Here is a 20,814-nt window from a genome sequence, read left to right as displayed (position 1 = left end):
AATTTTTTGTCATATTCTGTAGGGACTTAAAGTTTAACATATCAATACTTGATGAAAAATACCTGTTCCATGTTATGCCTAAGATGTTTGATATTCAAAGTCACCACCCAGGCCCAACCTCCCTTCTTCGAGGCTTCCTCGTTCTCTGCTGCACTCGTTCACTCCATGCCAAGCCTTATGGATAGTGAGGTTAAGCTCAACAGTCTAGGTTATATGGCAGTAACAATAAGCTTCTCTTCTGGAGGGTTAACAACCTAAATTTGCAGACCAAAAATTAGAGAAAAAGGAGGGCCGCAAGGAAGCCAGTATTTTGGCATTAGCCTTCCAAGGTCAATTAAGACTCAGGACATATGAGAACTTTATACTAAAAAACATTATACTAAGTGAGCCATAGAAGGATGAACATGATTCCCATTAGATGTGATGTCAGAGTAGTCAAAATTAAGAGATAAAAAGTGGCTGAAGGGAGAGGTAAATGGCAAGATTTGTTTAATAGTCATCGTTGTCCCATCCCTCCTGACTCCTTCCCTCCACTGGGGAATCCAGCCAAGATTCATGATGACCCCAGAGCTCTGGACCCTCTCCTGGGCACTGTCCTGAAAAGCTGTGTTCTGCTCACAGCCCAGCTCCTCACTCCAGAGAAGGGACTTGGTTGCTCATGGAATAGTGAGGAAGGAAATGGGACACATAGAGGCCTAGAGTGAGAGGCTGCTTCAGCAAGAAGCACACTTACCCACTAGAATGTCACACATGTACACACACACACACACACCACCACCACCACCACCACCACCATCACCACCACTACTACCACCATCATAGTGACTGAAATCTCAGTAATAGACATTTGATCCTTTGCACACAAATATCCAGTTGAAAATCCAGTCAAGATTCATGATGCTAGGGCCAGCAAGATATATCAGCAGACTAAGTGCCTGCTTAGGCAAGCACAGGGACCGGGATTCAATTCCCAGTACTGATGCCATGCTGGCCCCACCCCCAGGTGAACTGAGCTGGCCGCTGAGACCAGACATGCTGGCACATGCCGTAATCCCAGCACTGGAAAGCTTGAAAACAGCAGGTTCACTACAAGTCTGAGCTGCATAGTGAGACCCTGTATCAAATACATTAAAAAAAAAAAAAAAAAAGATTCATGATGCAAGAACAAGTTAAAAGCCAGGCATGGTGGTACATGCCTGTAATCCCAGCACTCAGGAGGCTGAGGCAGGAAGATCACTGTGAGCTTGAGGCCAGCCTGGGCTACATAGTGAGTCTGAGGCCAGCCTGAATTGCATAGTGAAACTATCTCATTATGCAATTATGCATAATGAAAAAGAAAATAAAAGGTTAAAAATCGAAGGAATTCCTAACAGTATTTATACAAAGAATTAATCTATACAAAGAATTAAAAGTCAGACCCCTTAACTCACACAAAGTTGGACTCAGGTCCTGGCTTGGCCATTTTCTGGCACTGGGATTCATAAGCAAGTCACTTCGCCTCATGGAACTTATTTCTGTCCATAAAGTGAGGACAGTGCATACCACCTGGGGTTATTTACAAATTAAATAAAACTTACATACAAGTTCACTGCCTAGTGAATATTAAGAGCTCAATACGTATTAAATGCTACTTATATTATTAGGCTAAAATGCAATACAACCTATCAAAAGCTTTCCAGGAGTATATTTCTACGCTTGAGGTTTTACTCTTGGGAAGTAGAAAAAAAAGTCCACAATGTATGTACATAGATGTTCACTGCAGTGATTTCTACAAACGCAAAACCAGCAATGGCAGATAGTGGATGAACCCCATGGAGGCTGCCAGAGCACCCATGTGGCTAGGAAAAGGAAAGCTGGGGCTCCGCGAAGGCCATCACAAAGACACAGAGCCCAGCAAGCACCAGCAAGTTGCATAATACACATGCGAGATCCTGTATTTACATACTCAGCGAAGGCATGGGCTTGTGGATGCCCAGGGAAAGGCCCGGAAAGCTACCCATACGGTTCCCTCTGCAGACTGAGGAGGGAGAAGGCTGTCCTTTCTTTAATTTTATACACTCCTACAGAGATTGAATTTTGTAGTTTTAATGAAGGATATGCATCACTTTCTAATTACAGAGAGAGACAGAAAAATGTGGAGAGGAGGGAGGGAAAGGAAGAGAGACAGAGAGACAGTTCTTCCTTGGACATTCCAAATAGGCTTTCCTGAGAAGGAAAAGTCACTGTCCCCTCTGCCAGAGTCACCCTCCTCCTCACACATAACAGCAGGCCATGGTCCTCGCTGCCTCAGGGTGTCACAGCACCAGCGTCAAAGTCACCACCCAGGCCCAACCTCCCTTCTTCGAGGCTTCCTCGTTCTCTGCTGCACTCGCTCACTCCATGCCAAGCCTTCCCCTGACCTGCCGGTCAGCTGTCTGCCTCACTCCAACCACAGTGTCCTCACCATGAGGATGGTGGTTGGTGTTTGTCCAGAGCCTGGGAGCCAACAAATGCCCAACGAATACCCACCTGCGCCCTCATAGCACGCATCCTCACCAGCCTGGGAGGAGTCACCAGTGGAAAGGGCTGTGACTTCTGACACTCCTGCCCTGCGCTATGTGCTCCAAGTGCCCAGGTGGAGTCAGACAGGTGATCTTTCTTTGAGTGTAGGAAGGACCCTCAGTGTGACACTCTCCAGAAAAGCTAAGAACTGGCATTGTCCACATGTCTTTCAATGGAAGACTGGCTTAAAGTTTATGTGACATCAAGTGGTGGGATACGATGCAACCAAAATAAAATGACACAATAAGAGGCAATGAAACATGAAAATATGTCCACAAAATATATGCATTTTTTAAATAGCTTGGGTATAGTTCAGTGACAGAATGCTTGCCTAGCTTATGTGAGGCCCTCGGCGCAGTCCCTGGCACTGAAGAGAAAAGGATAGTCATAGCTAAAACTTAACAACTTTATACCACTAGTCTAAAAACAAAGTAAAAAAAAAGCAGCGCAGGCTCTAGCATTTTATGCCTCTTTGTAAAATGACTGTCTGTGAGCGACTGCTGCAAGAGAGCTGGGAAAGGTGGAGTCAGACAGGTGATGTTTCTTTGTTTAAAAATATTTTTGAGAGGAAAGGAAAAACATCCAGAACCTGGAGGCAGGAACAGGAGCCAGTGCCAGCTGCCCACCCACACTGCAGGACCGGCTCCAAGGAGCCTGTGTTCTCAGCCTCTGTTCGCTGGAGCTCGAGGACGGGACAGGCCCTAACACAGCAATGATGTTTCTTTCAGGAATGGAAGTGTCCCAGTGAAGAGTATCCAGGGTAAGAAAGAAGAAAATGTAGAAGAGATGAGGTCAGAGATGCATCAGCCCCACTCACATACACAAAGCACCTTTGCAGGCAGGGATGAGGCATGCATTCCAACAATGGATTCTGGAAACACCACTTGTACCTGTAGGCAAACCCCCAACCAGGAGGGGTTACCGCTCCCTCTGTATGCACCCCTGCCTGGAGAACGCTCCCCAGATACAGCAGCCCCAACTCCAGAACCCTGCATGGCACCATCCTTTCCACAATGCCCCCTGGACACTGAGTGAGGCCAGCTGGACCCCAGCCCAACCCTGACTGCCCACACCATGGCTGAACATGGCCGACCTTCTCCACTGATGCACTGGATTGCAGCAATATTTTCCTCTGGGATTCCTTCTCTCTCAATTCAGCTTCTCTGTGAAATGACTGTTTGTCAAGAGACTTGTTTGATGAGTTGGTTCTGCCAGTGCTAAAAGATACCTGGAAAGAAAGCCAGGCCTCCCGGGTCACATAAGGGTGAGGGACAGAGAGCAGAGACAAATGACAAAAAGGGGCCACCCTATGATGCCCTCAGTAGATCCTACACCTTGTGGAAAGCCCAGCAGCGTATCTGGTATATGCAGGGCTTCAGACACTCTGAGGCTGGGGAATGCCCAATTTTCAGTGACAAACTATTTTGCCCTCTAGAAAAATGACTTCCTTTGCTTTTGCAAAAGACCCTTTCACAGAGGCAATCACCCTGGTTAAAAATGAGACCAGAGGGCCAGCAAGGTACCTCAGCAGTCTAAAGCGCTGGCTTAGGCAAGCTTAAGCAAGCACACAAGGACTACAGTTTGACCTCCTATACCACATGCTGCACCAGCCCCGCCCTCAGGGTGGGCTGAGCCAGCCACAAAAAAAAAAAAAAAAAAAAAAAAGGAAAGAAACCAGAGAGGCCAACCACTACTCAAGAAGTTGCAAAGGCAGTGGGATAACACTGATCCTCTGATGCTGGAGTGAGCATCTTGCAGTATTGTAAAGCATGAGTGCCTTACAGAGGGATTACTCCCAGCACATCATTCTGGAGCTGAGTCTACACTGCCCTATGCTTGCATGTGTTTGGAAAAGGTGTTTAGAACAGGAATCAGGGCTCAATTACAGAAACAGCTGGACCGTTCCTCCAACACCATACAAAGGACCCCTGGACTCATTGTTGGGGTACCCCTGCAGTTGTGAGGCAATAGTTCTTCCTGCTCCTTCTCCCTACCACTGAAAGAGACTTGTCAATCAGTCATTCTTGGTCATTGGCTCTCAGAAGAGCCAATCCTGGGGAACATCCCCAACAGGGCTCAAAGGAAGAGGATAAGGTTTGCTGCATCTTGGCATATGCCCTGTGGCCTGGGCTCCAAGGAAACTAGGCCTGCTTGGAGCCTCTGTGGTGCACTCCTTGGCCAGCACCTGTCACTCAAGCACGAGGACTAAAAAAAGCAGCGCAGGCTCTAGCATCTGCTTTTAGGTGTTCAGGGTTGCAGTCTCCTCAGGGATTATCTCTAAGTTTTCAGGCTCTGAGAGCCTGGTGTGGCAGTGCTCTGGGAAGTAGGGCTGTGTGTGTGAGGCAGTCAGCAGGTTAGACCCAATGGGACCACAACAGGGAGACACTCTGCCTTCCCACCTTGCTCAAAACCAGTGAGTGCATGGGAAAGCGCCTTCTCTAGACACCCTGGGAAAGCATACCAAACAAGCAAACAAGCACATACCAAAGATGGGCAGGTGGGGCTCTCTCACCTGGTAGGACAGAGGCCTCTCTGGCTCCTTGGCACCTGAGTGTCTCATCACCACAGGAGCTGACATCAGGGTCTGCCTCAGGCTGGCCCTGTCCACAGCCCTCCAGCCAGAGCAAGGGAGCTTCATGGAGGTCTTGTGTGCCCACCTCCTCTCCAGGCAGGTTTTTCTGGGCCTGCTGGCCATACATTCCTCCATTTCTCGCAGCTGTGCTGGGAAGAGAGCATCCCTGAAGGCACTGCAACACCTAGGGGAAAACTTGGGCCTCCCTAGGCCAATGCCAACAGCTCTGGGTCCTCCAGTTGCCTGAGGACTTGCTTTCCAAAAACCTCCCATCCTTCAGGCCTCCAGAGGAGAGCTTATAACCCATCCTTGTGCCAACCACTAATGCTTCAGTCATTAGAGCTTCTGTGAGGAACCCAGACTCCCCGTCTGTACAATGGACAGTGCTTTCCAAAGTTTTTTGTGACTGTTTCTAATCTGAGGGAAGTCACAAATGTAAAAGAAATAAAATGATGAGCTGTTCTTGGGAAGCCCCATCCACCGGGGTCCCTCAACTCTGCAGCTGCTTCCAAACACCTCTCTTAGCATGCCTGGAAAACCACTGCACAAGTTGACCCTTCAGGACCCTACCAGCTTTAGTACTGTGTGATATGGTAATTCCAAACTTGTACAGATTTTCAGAATTAGAGCAGAAATAACAGAATTAGAGACTCCAGGCTCTGGAATCGACTGCCTGAGTTTGGCTCTATACCCTCTTGGCTACCTCAGCTTTCTCATCTGCCAAGTGAATATAATCATAGAATCTTGGGGCCAGGGAGATGGCTCAGTAGTATAAGCGCTTCCCTGGCAAGTGCATGGGCCTGAGTTCAATCCCTAGTTCCACCAAAAAAAAAAAAGTGAATGAGCTGTACAGCAGTGTATCCTTCCCAATTTCCAAACACACAAATTTCAAATATTTCATCAGAAAAAAAAAATCATAGAATCTACCATCTGTCCTTGTGGCTCCCAGCTCCTCCAGAACACATCATTTGCCCTCCCTCCCCTTCCAGATCCTGACCCAAGCTGAGATAAAAAATGGAGTCGCTGTGACCATACCTTCACAGGCTGCAAGGGCAGGGGGCTCAAGGAGGCATTGAATTTCAAGATGGGCTTCAACATGTTGACGTTCCAGAAGAGAATGTCCCCATTGTAGGAGGAGGTCGCAAGGAACTGGTTCTGGTACTTGGCCATGCAGAGCACATCCTCCGTGTGGAAGGTCTGCCAGTGGTGGCACAAGAGCACTGGCTTGGCCTTGTGGAACCTGTGCATGTGACCAGAGACAAGAGGGCAAAGAGCGTAGTAGCCTTTAATGCATTTCTAAAAGAACCATGGCCCATCAGATGCTGCAAGCCAACGCAAGAGACAGTCTCAGGCATTAGAGCTAGTTTAAAGACCTGCCTCCCTTGACCTCATTTCCTAAACTCTGTGCCTGCTATAAAGGTTCTGGCCACACGATTCCAGAGTCTTAATCCTAATGTACTCCCATTCAGACACTTGAGTAAGGACTAGGGGAAAGGCAGAAGAAATCGCAGCCCCACAAAGGCCCTCTGAAAGGAAGGGCCTGGCATGTGGTGGTCCAACCTGTAACCTGCTCCTATCCCCAGTGCTTCCCAATGTTCCCCTTGCTCACCCTTCACATCCACCCACCAATGCTGTCTTGGCCAAGTCTTTCTGATGGTTCCCCAGATTAGATCAGGTTTCCATCCCCACCCCTTCTACTCTCTTATTGATAGCACTCCATATACTTTGTAAGTGAAATTGTTTGATTACTTGACACGACTGTGTTCTCCCTAAACTCCCTACAAACCTAATTCCCAGTGTGAGGGAATATGGAGGTGGGGCCTTTGGGAAGTGATTGAATCACACACACAGAGTCCTCATAAATGAGACCGGGGCCGTTATAAAAGGTACACAGGTGGCCCACACCTGTAATCCCGGGTCCTTGGATGAGGCACACACACTAGTGCCATTGCTTGAGAAAGACATCAATCCTGGGGGTGATAATCTAGCCCAGCCAGGCCAGGGACTGATGCTGGCACAGCCTGAAGCCTAAACAAATGTATTTTGCATATGAGGACAAAATTTGTAGAAACCAGAGGAGGAATGAATGGGAGACTTTCTTATTCTCCCAAAATTCATGTAATATAATCTATTTCCACCTCTGGAATATGTTGGCACACATCTATAATCCCAGCACCCAGGAAGCAAGCAGGAGGATCGCCTCAAGTAGGAGACCAACCTGAGCTAAATAGTATGTTAAAGGTTCAAGGCCAGCTTGAACTATATAACAAGACCCTGTCTCAAACAACAAACAACAAACAAAAACCAATCTCCCAATGTGAAGGTGCTGGTGGTAGAGTTTTTAGAAGATGATGAGGTCATAAGAGTGGAACCCCATGAATGGGATTAGTGCCCTTTTAAGAGGCTCCAGAGAGACCCTGCAGCCCTTCCATCAGGTAAGGTTATAACAAGAAGACAACTTTCAGACCGGAAGTGCAGCTTGGTGGTAAAGTGCTTGCCCAGCATGCTGGAGGCCTACATTCTATCACCAGCAGCACAAAAGCAGAAGTGGACGGAAAGAATGAAGGTTTCCATCCCCATCCCTTCTACTCTTTTGTTGCTAGCACTCCATATACTTTGTAAGTGAAATTGTTTGATTAGAACAATATATAGAAATCTATTAATCAGGAAGTGGGTCCTCACCAGACACCAAACCTGCTACTACCTTTATCTTGCCTCAAGAACTGTGCAAAACAAATTTCTGATGTTTATAAGCCACCTGGTCTATGGTCTTCTGTTACAGCAGCCTGAACTAAGGCATTCTGCCTCAGAGATATTCCAGAAGGATGAAGATCCACCATTCTTGCTTATACCCTTCCCCACTATGTGGCAGAAAGCCTAGACTACATAAGCCTTAATGAATGATGAGTGGATAGAGAAGGTGAGAAAGCAACGGCCCACCACTAATATCCTGCTTGGTAACTCAGGCACTAAGAAAGCTAGGAGGAACCCATAGAGTGAGTGAGATAAAGCACCGGACTTCTCTGCTCACCATTCACGCTTGCTACTCACATGAAACTAGTGATCCTCTTACTCCATCCCGTCATGTAGTATACTTTGTTCATATGGACAATGCCCGTGATCTGTTGAAGATGGAAGAAAACAAAACTCTAAAGCTCTCCAAGAGCTTGACTCTGGGCCTCAAGTGTCTTTCTCAATATACCAAACAAAAAGTCAGAACTCAGTGAGTTGTCAGAACTCACAATTGTCTCGAATTAAAATCGACAGGAAGGGGTGGGGAAATGGCTCAGTGGCACTGCACCTGCCTGGCAAGCAAGACAAAAACAAAACCGGCATGAATTTTTCAACATGCTTGCACACCCCATTATCTAATTTAATGGATCTAGACCATTGAATTTGATGATATTGTTTCCTGTCTTCAGTTTTTGCATAAGGACACAAAGACTCAGGCAGGCTTGAAGCCAGGCACTCTTGACCACGTCATGCAGCCTTTCAAGGGTGCACAATAGCATGGCCTAGGGTCCTGGGAGCTGTGACTTGCTTCTGGCTTGAGCTGGCAGAGCAGACTGACCTCTACTCTGTCGGGGTTGGGGAAAGTCAGCAGACACTCTCCAGTGTTGTAGTTCCACATCTTCATCGTGCCATCCAGCAAGCCCGTGAGCAGGCATCGCTCGTGCACGTCCAGGGCCATGGCGGTGAGCTCCACGAGCCGGGTCCCAGACACGCAGAACTCCATCATCCTCTTCCCTGTTGTGATCTCCCACACGCTCACCATGCCCTGCTGGCAGCCACTCACCACCTGTTGGGGAGCACACTGCTGGGCTGCTGGAGGCAACGACCTCCACTGCTCACAGCAGCCTCCAGCCTGACCAGGCCAGAGCCAGCCTGGCCCTGCACACCACACACTAAGAAAGCCTTTCCAGGGCTTTCCCGCAGCAGTACAAACCATGGCATAAAACAGGCCTTCCCCAGCTGTGTCGCAGAGCTGGCACTGCCCTTTTAGAAGAAATCAGTTTGCTAAAGTCCCTGTGAACTCAGTCAGAATCTATCCAAAGAAAATAACCCCTGCTTCAGAAAAGATGCTTGCTGCAACATCATTAATCATGCAAGGCGGGAGGGGGTAAACTCAGCCCACTCAGCAGGGAATGCAGAAGTGAAGGACTGTCATGCCACTCAGTGAAACACTCTGCTGCCACCACAGCTGTTACAATCAATGCAAGAGTAGCCCAGGAAGCTATTTCAAACCACCCATCTATTGAGAACATCCAGAAAAGCTATTTTAAAACAAAAGCTGCTTGACAGTATTGAAGAGCCCTAAGGCAGAGAGAGGTGCTGGGCAAGGCGCCAGGATGGGGAAAGGGAGGGTGAGCTCTGGCCTTGTGCAGCCAGTATTTGTGCAGCTGATGCAGCCCACCCTGTGCAGACCCCAGGCCAGGCAGGAGGTCCCACTGAGAGTGGGCAGAGGCCTTGGTAGCCCTGCCTTTGCTACTCAGAAATGATTCCATTACCACACCCACTTTGCTCACCCAGAGATCTCTACTCTGGCCCAGAGCACAGACCAGGCCTCCCTTGTTCTACATCAAACACAGCCCAGCTGTGGCTTCCTTCAATAGTAGTCCCTGGGACAGCACCCATGCTGGGAGGGGCAGGAAGTGCCCATGACTGGTGCTACATCTCACTTTGAGTAAGGAAGCTGCCTGTCCAGAAGGATCTGAGGCATCAGCCCAGGACATGAAGAGTTAGGGCCAGAAGATCCAGCAGCCAGCACTGGGAGCTGAGAGCTTCAGCCTGCAGAGCAGCCTCTGGCCCCGCACCTGCTGCGCCAGCACCACTACCACATGCCAACAACTCTCAGCCCCCACATTCAGACACAGGCGCACAGCAACTCTGGGTCCTGCCCTGTAACACCTGGCACTCCCGCCAGGCTCAGAGGCGAGCTTGCCACTCACCTGCTTGAAGATCTTGCTGTAGAGGACAGCGCACAGGGCTGAATTGTGAGTTGTGGTCTTCCCTGATTTCATAGGCCCATGAGCCTCTAAGTATCCTTTAAGGATGCCAACCTGCAGTGAGGAGAGGGACAGCCAGACAGCTAGGCAGCGGCTAAGACCCCTCTGCGACAGCCTATGGGGAGAAATTTCCAAAAACTGAAGATATCCTGGCTGCATCCACTTAGGTCCCCTACTTCTCAGGGGCCTGCTGCGACTCCCACCCTACTCACAGGACCCACTCATGGGATCAGACCTCCCAATCTTGGTGGTCCACCGCAGCTTATGACTTCAGAGTAGCTACATCCTCACTTCGGTGTTCCCTCCAGGAAGCCTCTCCTGACCAGCCTGGCCTCAGCCAGGCAAGGATCTCTTATGCTCCTGAGGTAGTCCCTAGCATCCAACACTTTCATGACACAGCACTCTCTGATAAACTACCTGGTTTTCTTCTGGGATAGTGTCTCAATATATTCTCAGCTCCACACAAAAAGCAAGATGTTCGATGACCTGCAATGAACTTGAAAATTCTGTCTGACAAGTGCCATCAGCCAGGATCTGGCATTCAGCAAAGATGTGGAGAAACCCACAACCTTCCTGCTCAATAAACTGCTGTCTGGGGGAGTCAGACAAGTACACAGGAGGACATCTGTGCCCCCTACCAGAGGGGCCTGGCCAGGAGAGAGAGTGAGGCTTTGGTGGAGCTCAGCCATAGAAGATGGCTGAGATCCTTTGCCTCTGCCCATTCTCTTTTCAGTGGAAACTCTCTGCCCCCAAGCTTGTGTGTGGTTGTGAGGGTTGCCAGAGACCCAAGCCCACTCTCTACCCCCTTGTAGCCCCTTGGACAGCCATCAGGGCACAGTTCCCACCACCACTCTAGCCAGTCTACCCTAGTCTCTCCTGTCCTCCAGGGCAGGACAGACCTCACACGGGCACCAGCAACACCCTCACTCACAAGCAGTTGTCCCAACAGTGTTCTCAAGGTTTCTCTTTCAAGAGCTGCTCAGGCATGGGCCCCAGCTCCTAGAGTTCATAACTTAGCAGGAAAGACAGCCCCATATCCTGACAGGGCCAAAGGGGCATGGAGGAAGATCTTGCTAGGAAAGGTGGGTTTCAAGACAGAGAGCCCCTCTCCCAGGCTTAGGGTGCAGGTGACAAGTGCACAGATGCAGCAGTGACAGATGATGGGCCAATCAGAACACACTCCCAGGAAGTTGCTAGGCCAGACCAGCAACTTTAGCAACCTCAGGTGGGACAGGCAATGACAGGCTCTTGGCTGTCCCATGAGACATCAGAGCCTGGCTATAGTGCCCCCTTGCTCAGGACAACACTTACAGAGTAGGTACTGCAGATGAGGGTATTGTCGTTGGTGTGGAAGTAGGCACTGGTGATGGGGTAGTTTCCCAGGGAAAACTGCTTTCCAGAGAAGGTCTGGAGGCACACGTAGTCCTGCAGGTCCCACACGCGGATGTTCTGGGAGTGGAAAATAGGTGAGAGGCCCCTCAGGCCCTGTGGAATCCCTGGGAGCAAGCACTTCTCATGCACACCCATGGCATTGGGTCTGACGGGATCACAACTGTGCAGCGCTTGTACAGCACAGGCACGTGGTGAAGGGCACAGCCACATGCTCCCAGGCCTCTACCCTACTTGAGCTATTAACTCCAGAGGCTGAAGGTGAAGACAGCAGGCAGCTTGTACCTCTGCCCCAGACCCTCACTTGTTCCCCCTCTGCCTCATACTAGAAAAGTCAGCCTAGGTCAAAGAGTAGCTACCTACAGAGGTGTCCAAATGGCCTGCTTTGTCCCAACATAGCCTGCTCTGCATTCATCTTGGGCTAAAAAAATGTTTCCCAGAGAAGCCCCCTATAGAAGGCCCTGCAGGACCCATGTGGCTCACAGGTACCACCAGCAAGCCAGACTTAGAGTGTGCCAGACCCAGTCCATCCTTTGCCTCTGCCCATCACTAACCTCACTGACCTCAAGGGCTTCAGCAAGCCCAGCCCTGTGCTTTCCCCTCCAGCCCAGATCCTTCATCAGCTCATAGGCTGAGGGGAGAATCCCAGGCAGCAGTGTACATGAGGAAGAGCAGCATACACACTGGGAAGGTGGCCCAGGGACCCCACGGCCCCTCACAATTCTCCATCTACTAGCATTAGTCCCAGAAAAACAAACCTGTCCATGGTGAGAGGACACCCAGAACTGTCAGCCAGCCCCATTGTAGCAGGGATGACCAGAGCAGCCAGCAGATGGGGCAGTATCGTGCTGCTCAGGAGCAAAGTGCTGGGCCCAAGCAGGGAAGCCTGGACTCCCAAGTAGCCGAAGAGGGCTCACTGGTAGACGCGAGAGGTGCAAATCGGGGGGCGGGGGGCACAGGGGAAGGGATCACAGGTATCGCACACCTACTATGAGGAGACACTGCTTCTACTACCTGTTTGTTCTCCTACAAACCATTCAGCAACTCAATTTATGGAAGAGAGACTGAGGCTCAGAGAAGGAAGGGACTTGGCCGGGGCCACAAAGTAATGTCAGGTGAGGATACACAGACCACAGCTTGACTAGACTGATCAGGGCTGGACTCAGGCCCCTCTGAGGGTTGCCAGAGACCCAAGCCCACATTCATGGTGGTTCTACCTTGGATGCCTTCCTCCAGGCCTCCGGCTTCGCGTGAAATAATGGGTAGGGAAGTTCCCTGGCCATAGTTCTGGGCCTCAGCCTCCTCCCATAATTGGGCCCCTGGGGCTGGCTGAGCCAGATTATTTCTCCAAATGTCAGTGCCATTCCCCCAAGGAACAGAACTAGTGGGGAGACCCAGTGGGGAAGGGCTTGCTCCATGAGTGTGGCACCTTGTCCCTGGAGATACTGATGAGGATGCTGCTGTTCTTGCTGTCCACGATGATGTGTGTCACTGAGGTCTGATGTCCCTTCATCAACCACACAGGCCTCTTTGAGATGAAGGGGTTCCACAAACGGATGTGGGAGTCATATCCACCAGTTGCTAGGGTCAATGAATGGTAATTAGCCATCAGGGGCCTACAGTGGGGACCTTGTTCCAAAGCCAGACCTTGATCCATCACTGTCCCTCTTCCCCATCCTCTCCACCACTGTTCCATGCACAGCCTATATCAGCAGTAATGAACCTATGGCATGCTTGCTGCCTTGGGCTGTAACCACTGAAAGCTCTAAAAGGTTCTCCATCACTGGCCTACAACATCATACCGCCCTCTGGTGCCCATGTGTGGGAACAAGCGTGGCAAGAAAGGCCACACAGATGTTCTTCCTGGGCTCCAATAGTCCCGAGTCCCCCATGACCCCCCACACCAGCTCAGCTAGGCCAGCAATATCTGGGGAACATAAAGACAACTTACCTAGGAAGTTCTTGTCTGCACAGTAATCAAAGCAAAGAATTCCTTTTTTTAAATTCAGCACTGAAAACCTACAACAGCAAAGGGGTAAGGGCCACTAGGAGCAATGGCCTAGGCTCGGAGGCTGGCCTGGGCCTGGAGAAGATGGAGGCAAGGATACCCAGGAGTCCTAGGAAGTCTCTACCTCTCCATCCAGAGAGAAACAACTTCAGAAATTGCTCACGGCTCATCCTGCAGCCAAGGCAGGGCCAAGCACTGCATGCCAAGTAGCAGCAGCTGCCCAAACCAGTAGCCCATGGAGGAGGCACCTGCTTCAGGTGAGCACAGAGCCAGAGCAGGAGCAGCTCATTACATATACAGACTTCTGCTTCATCCAAGAGCAGACACGCAATTTTCATATCAACTCTGCTGGGACAGGTATCCTCCCAGCTATACACAAATCAAGGAAAGGGGGGACTTCTGGGGGGAGTAGGGAGTCCCTGTGCTAGGTGCTCTCTCACAGGTCACTTGGATGTTCCCTGACATCGTGAAGAGTGCCATCTGTCCCAAGCTAGGGATGAGAACACTAAAAGAAGTTAAGGCACTGGCCCAAGGTCACACAACTAATCATTGGTGTGGTCAGTATTTGGCCCCAGGGTGGGTATAGCAAGAAGTGAGCATGGCTTAGCAATAAGCTACCCAAGAAAGGTGGCATGGCAGGGCTAGGGAAGGCTCAGAGGGTCACAGTGCTCTAGGCAGGAGTTTTAGGACCATTAGGGGCCTCACAGTGCCCCTGCTGCTGCTTCTCCTCCCAGCTTCATGCCTGCTGGCTCCTTTCTGCTTAAATTTCCTTCTGTTTTTTTGTTTTTTGTTTTTTGTTTTGTTTTGTTTTGTTTTTGCAGAACCAGGGATTGAACTCAGACCCTTACGCTTACCAGGAAAGCACTTATTCTACTGAGCCATCTCCCTGGCCCCATTAATTTTCCTCCTGAATTTGATGTAAAGGGCCTGTCATAGGACACTCCTACCCTCTAAACCAGCTCACCCTGAACTGAACCGACCCACACGGGTGTCATTCTGGGGATACAGCAGCTATCATCATCCGCTAGGGCAGTTCCCTCTCGCCCACTGTTCCTCATGCAGCAGCCGCTGCCTAGCTCAGCCCTCTTCACTTCTGAACCAGCCCCAGATGATTTCTTAACCTCCAGTCTTGCTCCTCCTCAGGTCTCTGGATGCCACAGCCTGAAGAAATCTCTAAAAATCAAAGCTTCAAGAAGAGCCTACTTTAAAAAAAAAGAGAGAGCGAGCCTACTTTTTTTTTTTATTTTCAAAGCAAATATACCTCCCTCTGTGCATTTACATGCAAATATTCTGGAAGAATAGGCACCAAAAGTCAGCAGGACTAATTTCAGCCGATTCACCCACTCATGCACTCGTTGGCCCCTACTCCCTGCCAGGATCCCAGTGGCATCATGGCGGTGGCCTGCCCTGCGGAGCTTTCCTTCTAGAATGAAAGGCAGAAGCTCTCAAACTGTGTACCTGCAATCCACCTGTCCCCACCTGCTGACCAGCCCAGGCCACCATCACAAGGTGAATTACTGCAGGGACCTCCTCACCGCTGTTGCCAAAACCCTTCCTCCTTATGGATTTGTAAGACTTTAGTCAGACCATACTTCCTCTGCTCAAAACCATCCCAGTATGTTACCTACATCTGCTTCCAAATAATGGCAGAAGATATTTTGAGACACCTGGGACACTATTAACTTGAACTAGGTACTAAATGACCTGTACACACACCTGTAATTCCAGCTCTTGGAAGGCTGTAAACAGGCAGATCACTAGGAGTCTGATCTAGTAGTGAGACCCTGAACACCCTGTAGACCCTTCCCTAAAATATAAAATTTTAAAAAAAGCAAAAAAAGAAACGAGGACTTCCAGGAAGGTGATACAGTGGTGAGCAGCAGAGACAGAGCCTCTCTGAGACTTAACACCCAGAATATAGCGATGTGAAGAAGAAAAGGCAAGAGCCCAGGCAGGACCTGAAGCAAGAACGAAAGCCCACAGGGAGAACCAAGAGGAGGAGGGTGGCACTTTCTCCTGAGCCTGGGCTCTGTTTGGGAAGAAGAGCTTGAAACTGCAGGCACATAGTGACCGCTGGAGACCCCAGAGGCTGCAGCAGAGAAGTGTATCAGTGCAGCAGAGCAGTGGGCACAGCAGACTGCACTGGTTGATAAGTTGTCCCATTCAGACATCCCGCAGGAGGACACTGGGCCAGGAGTCATCTTGGAGCGAGACCAATGGAACTCAGGCCTTCCAGCCACTGCTGGCTTCACCTAGAGGCTCCCAGCTGTATTCAGGTCCATCCTCGGCTGAGGGAACTGCAGCATGCAGGGCAGGGCAGGGCAGGGTCCAGCCTCACAGCCGGAGCCAGCGGGCACTTCAGTGGAAATGCAGGTGCGTGCTCACGTGGACCAGCCTCCACCCGCGGTGGAGCCACTGCTGGCTTGTGGGACTGACAGATGTGAATCTGGACTCAGTCTGCACATAGTGTGTAACACCAGGAGCAGAGGCATACCTTAAAATGGACTTTTTTTTTTTCTTATTTTCTCTCTCTTGTTTTTGTTTGTTTGGGTTTTTCTGTTTTGTTTTCTTCTTCAGTTTGTTCTGTTCTTGCTCTTATATGAGTGTGAACATGGTTTCCAGATTTTTGTTGTTGTTGCTGCTGTTCTGTTCTGTTGTTGTTTTTATTTCCTCCTCTCTTTCCCTCCTGTCTTTTTTACCAGTTTCCCCAACTTGGCATGCTCCTCCTTTGTCCTCCAGCCTTGCTTTTAATCTCTTCCTTTTCTTCTATTTCTCTGTTTTCCACCTAATCCCTTTTAAATTTTCTCCCCAAAGACCAAAATTGCCATATTGAGGGTACATTTACTACATACAATTTTCTAGTTTCCTACTTTGTTATATAACCACAAATCTAGTTCATATGATTAAAGCTGGCAAATCCATAGTTACCAGTGTTTGTCATTTTCTAGGCTGTGTTGGATGCTATGGTTACTGCTGATCATACCACTTTAACCAAAGTTATATCTGTTCTAACCAGTTGTTCTTCCTGGTAACCAAGAGCATGCTACAGGCCAGTGCCAAGGAACCAGGAGCAGGGCCAAAAGGACAGCAACTTCTCATCAAAGCTACTGTGATTAAAAACAGCATGGTACTGGCAAAACAACTGACCCAAAGATTAATGGAACAGATTAAAAATGCATAAACAACACCTTTTCTATGAGACAGGGTTTTGCTATGCAGTTTAGGCTGGCTTTGAACTAACTTTGTAGCCCAGGCTGGCCTCAAACTCACACCAATCCTTCTGCCTCAGCCTCCTAAGTGCTGGGATTATAGGTGTACAGCACCACACCCAGCCATGGCCAGTTTTTTTGTTGTTGTTGTTTTTTGTTTTGTTGTTGTTGTTGTTGTTGCATCAGGGAATCAACTTAGGACCTTGTACTTGCCAAGCAGGCACTTTAGCCACTGAGCCCCATCCCAGCCACTTATTTTTTATAAAGGTACCAAATACATTCACTAAAAGCCTGTTTAGTAAATGGTCAGCGCTGAAAAAACTGACTTTTCACATGCTGAAGATTAAAACTAGAACCATATCTTTCACCATGCACTAAACTAAAATCAAAATGGATCAAAGATCTTAATGTTAAAACAGAAACACTAAATCTGCTAGAAGACAGAATAGGTAGAATTCTTTAAAATATTGGTGTAGGGGCTGGGGAGATGGCTCAGTGGAATAAGCGCTTCCCTGGCAAGCGCAAGGGCCTGAGTTCAATACCCAGTTCTGCCAAAAAAAAAAATAAATAAAATAACATATTGGTGTAGGCAAAGATTTCCCAATCATACAGGAACTATTACAAAGAATCAATAACTGGGATCTCATTTTATTAAAAATATTTTGGGGCTGGGGAGATGGCTCAGTGGAATAAGCGCTTCCCTGGCAAGCGCAAGGTCCTGAGTTCAATCCCTAGTTCTGCCAAAAAAAAAAAAAAAAAAAAAATATTTGGCACAGCAAGAGAAATCAACAACAAAAGTGAAGACCGGGGTTCAATCCCCCCAGCATGCACTGAGACTACAACTGAGACTGGGCCTGGTGGTGTATATCTATAATTCCAGTGCTTGAGAGACTGAAAACAGGAGGATCACTACAAGTCCAATCTGTGTAGTGAGACCCTATAGACCCTGTACTAAATACATTAAAAAAAAAAAAATGAGTAAAGATACAACCCATAGTGTGGAATAAAATGTTTGCCAGCTGTTCTCAGACAAAGGACTAACATCTAGAATATATAAAGAACTCAAAAAAATCAGACCCCCAAAATTTAAATACTCAATCAAAAAATGGGCATCTGAGATGAATACATGTTTCTCAGATGAAGATATAAAAATAGCAAATAAATACTTGAAAAAAATGTTCAAGATCACTTGTCATTCAAGAGATGCAAATTAAAACAACACTGAGACTCCATCTCACTCCAGAAAGAATGGCTGCTATCAAGAAATCAACCAATAACTAATGCTGGTGGGGCTATCGAGAAAAAGAAACACTTTTCATCTGTTGGTGGGAGTGTAGACTGGTGCAATCACTGTGGAAATCAGTGTGGGGATTCCTCAAAAAAGTAGGACTAGAGGTTTCATTCAACCCAGCTATTCCCATTCTGGGTATCTTCCCCAAAAATTTAAAACTATTATACCACAGCAATATATGCACATCCATGTTTATAGCGGCAGGGGGTTTTTTTGTTTTGTTTTTTGTTTTTTGGGTTTTGTGGGGGTTTTTTGTTTTGTTTTTGTTTCTTGTTTTTGTTTTTGCAGAACTGAGGATTGAACTCAGGCCCTTGAGCTTGCCAGGCAAACAGTTATTCTACTGAGCTATCTCTCCCGCCCCAGCAGCACAGTTTGTAATAGCCAAATCTTGAAACAACCCACTGGTGAATGGACAAAGAAGATGTGAAGGTTTTTGTTTTGTTTTGTTTTGTTGTTTATATATATAATGGAGTACCACTCTGTCATAAATAAGGATAAACTTGAGACATTCCTAAGTAAATAGATGCACTTTGAGACCATGCACTCTTAAGTGAAATAAGTTAGACACACATGTATAAAGACCACATTGTTTCTGCAGTGTGAGAAACTAAACATGTAAATAAGGACCAAAATGTATAGTTGATATTGTGAAATAGGAAAAAAATGTTCTAATGATAAAGGGAACTAGGCAGGTCCACAGGGGAAAAAGAAATTTAAAAAAGGAAAAAAATGATGAAAAAGAAGGAAAACATGAGACTGGGTGTGGTGGCATGTGCTTGTAATCCCAGTGCTTGTAATTCCAGTGCTTGTAATCCCAGTGCTTGGGAGGCTGAAAAAACAGGAGGATCACTACGAGTCCAATCTACGTAGTGCGACCCTATAAGCCCCATTCCAAATACCGAAAAAAAAAAGGAAAACATATGGGCTGGCGAGATAGTTCAGTGGACTAACTGCCTGCTTAGGCAAGCTCAGGAACCAGGGTTCAATCCCCACCACTGTCTGCTGCATCAGCCCGTCCCCAGGCGCACTGAGCTGGCCACCGAAAACAAGAGGACCACTGTGAGTCTGAGCTCTGTAATGAGACCATGTACCAAATACATATTTTTAAAAACGGAGGAAAACATAGAAACAATTTTTTTTAAATAAGGAGGGGAAAAATAAAAATAAAAATAAAAATAAGGAGGGGAAGAAGACTTGAAGGGAAGATAGGGGAATGGGAAAAAAAAATCAAGTTATATCATGTACAGACACAGATTTCTTAGAATGAATGTGATCACTACAGGATCATACCTAAAATGTACCAAGAATCTTAATTTAAAATAAAATTAAATTAAAAATTAAACCATTCTCCAGCATATAGAATCCAAAAATAATAACAGAAAGGAGACTATCAGACAAGAGGAAAAGAGTAAGGGTGAGATTGAGTGTCCAGGTGGGTAACGGAGGGATGAATATATTATATGCACTGAAACAAACAAGGTAAATGAAACTGGGGGGGGTGGGGCAAGACAGGCAAGGAGGGGAGTGATCAGTATGTTATGTGCATGTATGAATGTGTCAAAGCAAAACCTACTAATCTGTATAATTAATATGCACTAATAAAAAATTGGCCTTCACATAAAACAAACAAATAAACAGAAATTCACCAAAAAAAAAAAAAAAAAAAAAAAAAAAAGGAAAGAAAGAAAGAAAACAAGAGCCGTAGGCAGAAAAGAGTACTACAAGGAGTCAGGCAAGACTGCCTGAATCTCAAAGGACCAATGTAGCTGGAGGAGAAAGAGGTGAGATCAGGAAGGAGCAGGGACAGCCCTTGGAGCCCTCATGCCATGGAAAGGGGACCCTGACATCCCTCAACAATGGGGATCAAATAAGACAAGAAGCTGAGTATAACACACACCACAGGCAACACAGAGACAACCTCAGCAAACCAGCTCCAACCAAAGCCCTGCTGCACTGTGTTGTTCAAGCAGTGGATCTGGGACTAGACTCCCTGCCATGCCAGATGTTCTCTGAAGTCCTCTTCCACCTGCAGATGTTCCCAGGACCACGATGAGCCTGAGAATGAGTAGAGCACTTCTGGGCCAAAAGGTGCTAACAAGACCGACCCCCAGGTCTGAGATAAAGCCCCAATCAAAGGCTTGATGATATTTACTTCCTCTCCCTAAGGTTCAAGTTCCTATCTATAAAATAAAGAGTTGGACTCAACCAAATGCTCTCCAACACAAGCTTCCAATTTCCTGTTGCTCTCCAAAAAGAAACCTAGGCATAAGAGAAGAGTCAGAGGAACATAGCTGACAGGCACCTCCAGAGAAAACAACAGAGGAGAGACTTTTGTTTACATGGTAAGGCTATGATGTTTTAATTTCTGCTTGGACATGCACTGAACCTGTTCTGTGTGACAAATAATTGATTTATTGGAGAAAAGGTCTCACTTGTATATCTTAGACTGGCTTTGAACTTGCTATGTAGCCAAGGCTGGCCACAGATTCAAAATCCCCCTGTTTCAGCCTCCTGAGTAATGTGATTACATGTATGTATCACCATACCCAGCTCTTATAAAAAGAAGCAAAAAAAGATGGGTTTGGGGTATTTTAAAAAAAAATGCTCTACTACTGAGCATTTTTTTTAGTGTATACAAGGTCTTGGGTTCCATTTCCAGTACTACAAATAATTTTTAAAGAAAAGTAATTACAGGGCTGGTGAGATGGCTCAGTGGTCTAAAGCAGCTACTTAGAACAAGCTTAGCAATGCACAGGGACTGCGGTTCAATCCCCCAGCACCACATTCCAGCCAGCCCC

General features: G+C 47.6%; 1 protein-coding gene across 1 annotated transcript in view; it reads right to left on the bottom strand.

Annotated features, from left to right (window-relative positions):
* Efcab8 (EF-hand calcium binding domain 8) overlaps positions 1-20,814 on the bottom strand; it is an 81,526-nt gene that overhangs the window by 35,884 nt on the left and 24,828 nt on the right. The window contains exons 11-19 of the mRNA XM_012514651.2: positions 13,460-13,527; positions 12,938-13,089; positions 11,431-11,568; positions 10,063-10,173; positions 8,685-8,912; positions 8,165-8,235; positions 6,149-6,353; positions 5,054-5,257; positions 3,635-3,769 (exon numbers count right to left, since the gene is read on the bottom strand). Coding sequence (XP_012370105.2) covers positions 3,635-3,769; positions 5,054-5,257; positions 6,149-6,353; positions 8,165-8,235; positions 8,685-8,912; positions 10,063-10,173; positions 11,431-11,568; positions 12,938-13,089; positions 13,460-13,527 — 1,312 coding nt within the window. The remainder of the gene's footprint in view (positions 1-3,634; positions 3,770-5,053; positions 5,258-6,148; positions 6,354-8,164; positions 8,236-8,684; positions 8,913-10,062; positions 10,174-11,430; positions 11,569-12,937; positions 13,090-13,459; positions 13,528-20,814) is intronic.

Source organism: Octodon degus, unplaced genomic scaffold (assembly GCF_000260255.1).
Source record: "Octodon degus isolate 3935 unplaced genomic scaffold, OctDeg1.0 scaffold00037, whole genome shotgun sequence".
NCBI classification, from domain to species: Eukaryota; Metazoa; Chordata; class Mammalia; order Rodentia; family Octodontidae; genus Octodon; species Octodon degus.
Note: the sequence above shows the minus strand (reverse complement) of the source record. Positions and strands in the feature narration are given on the sequence as shown.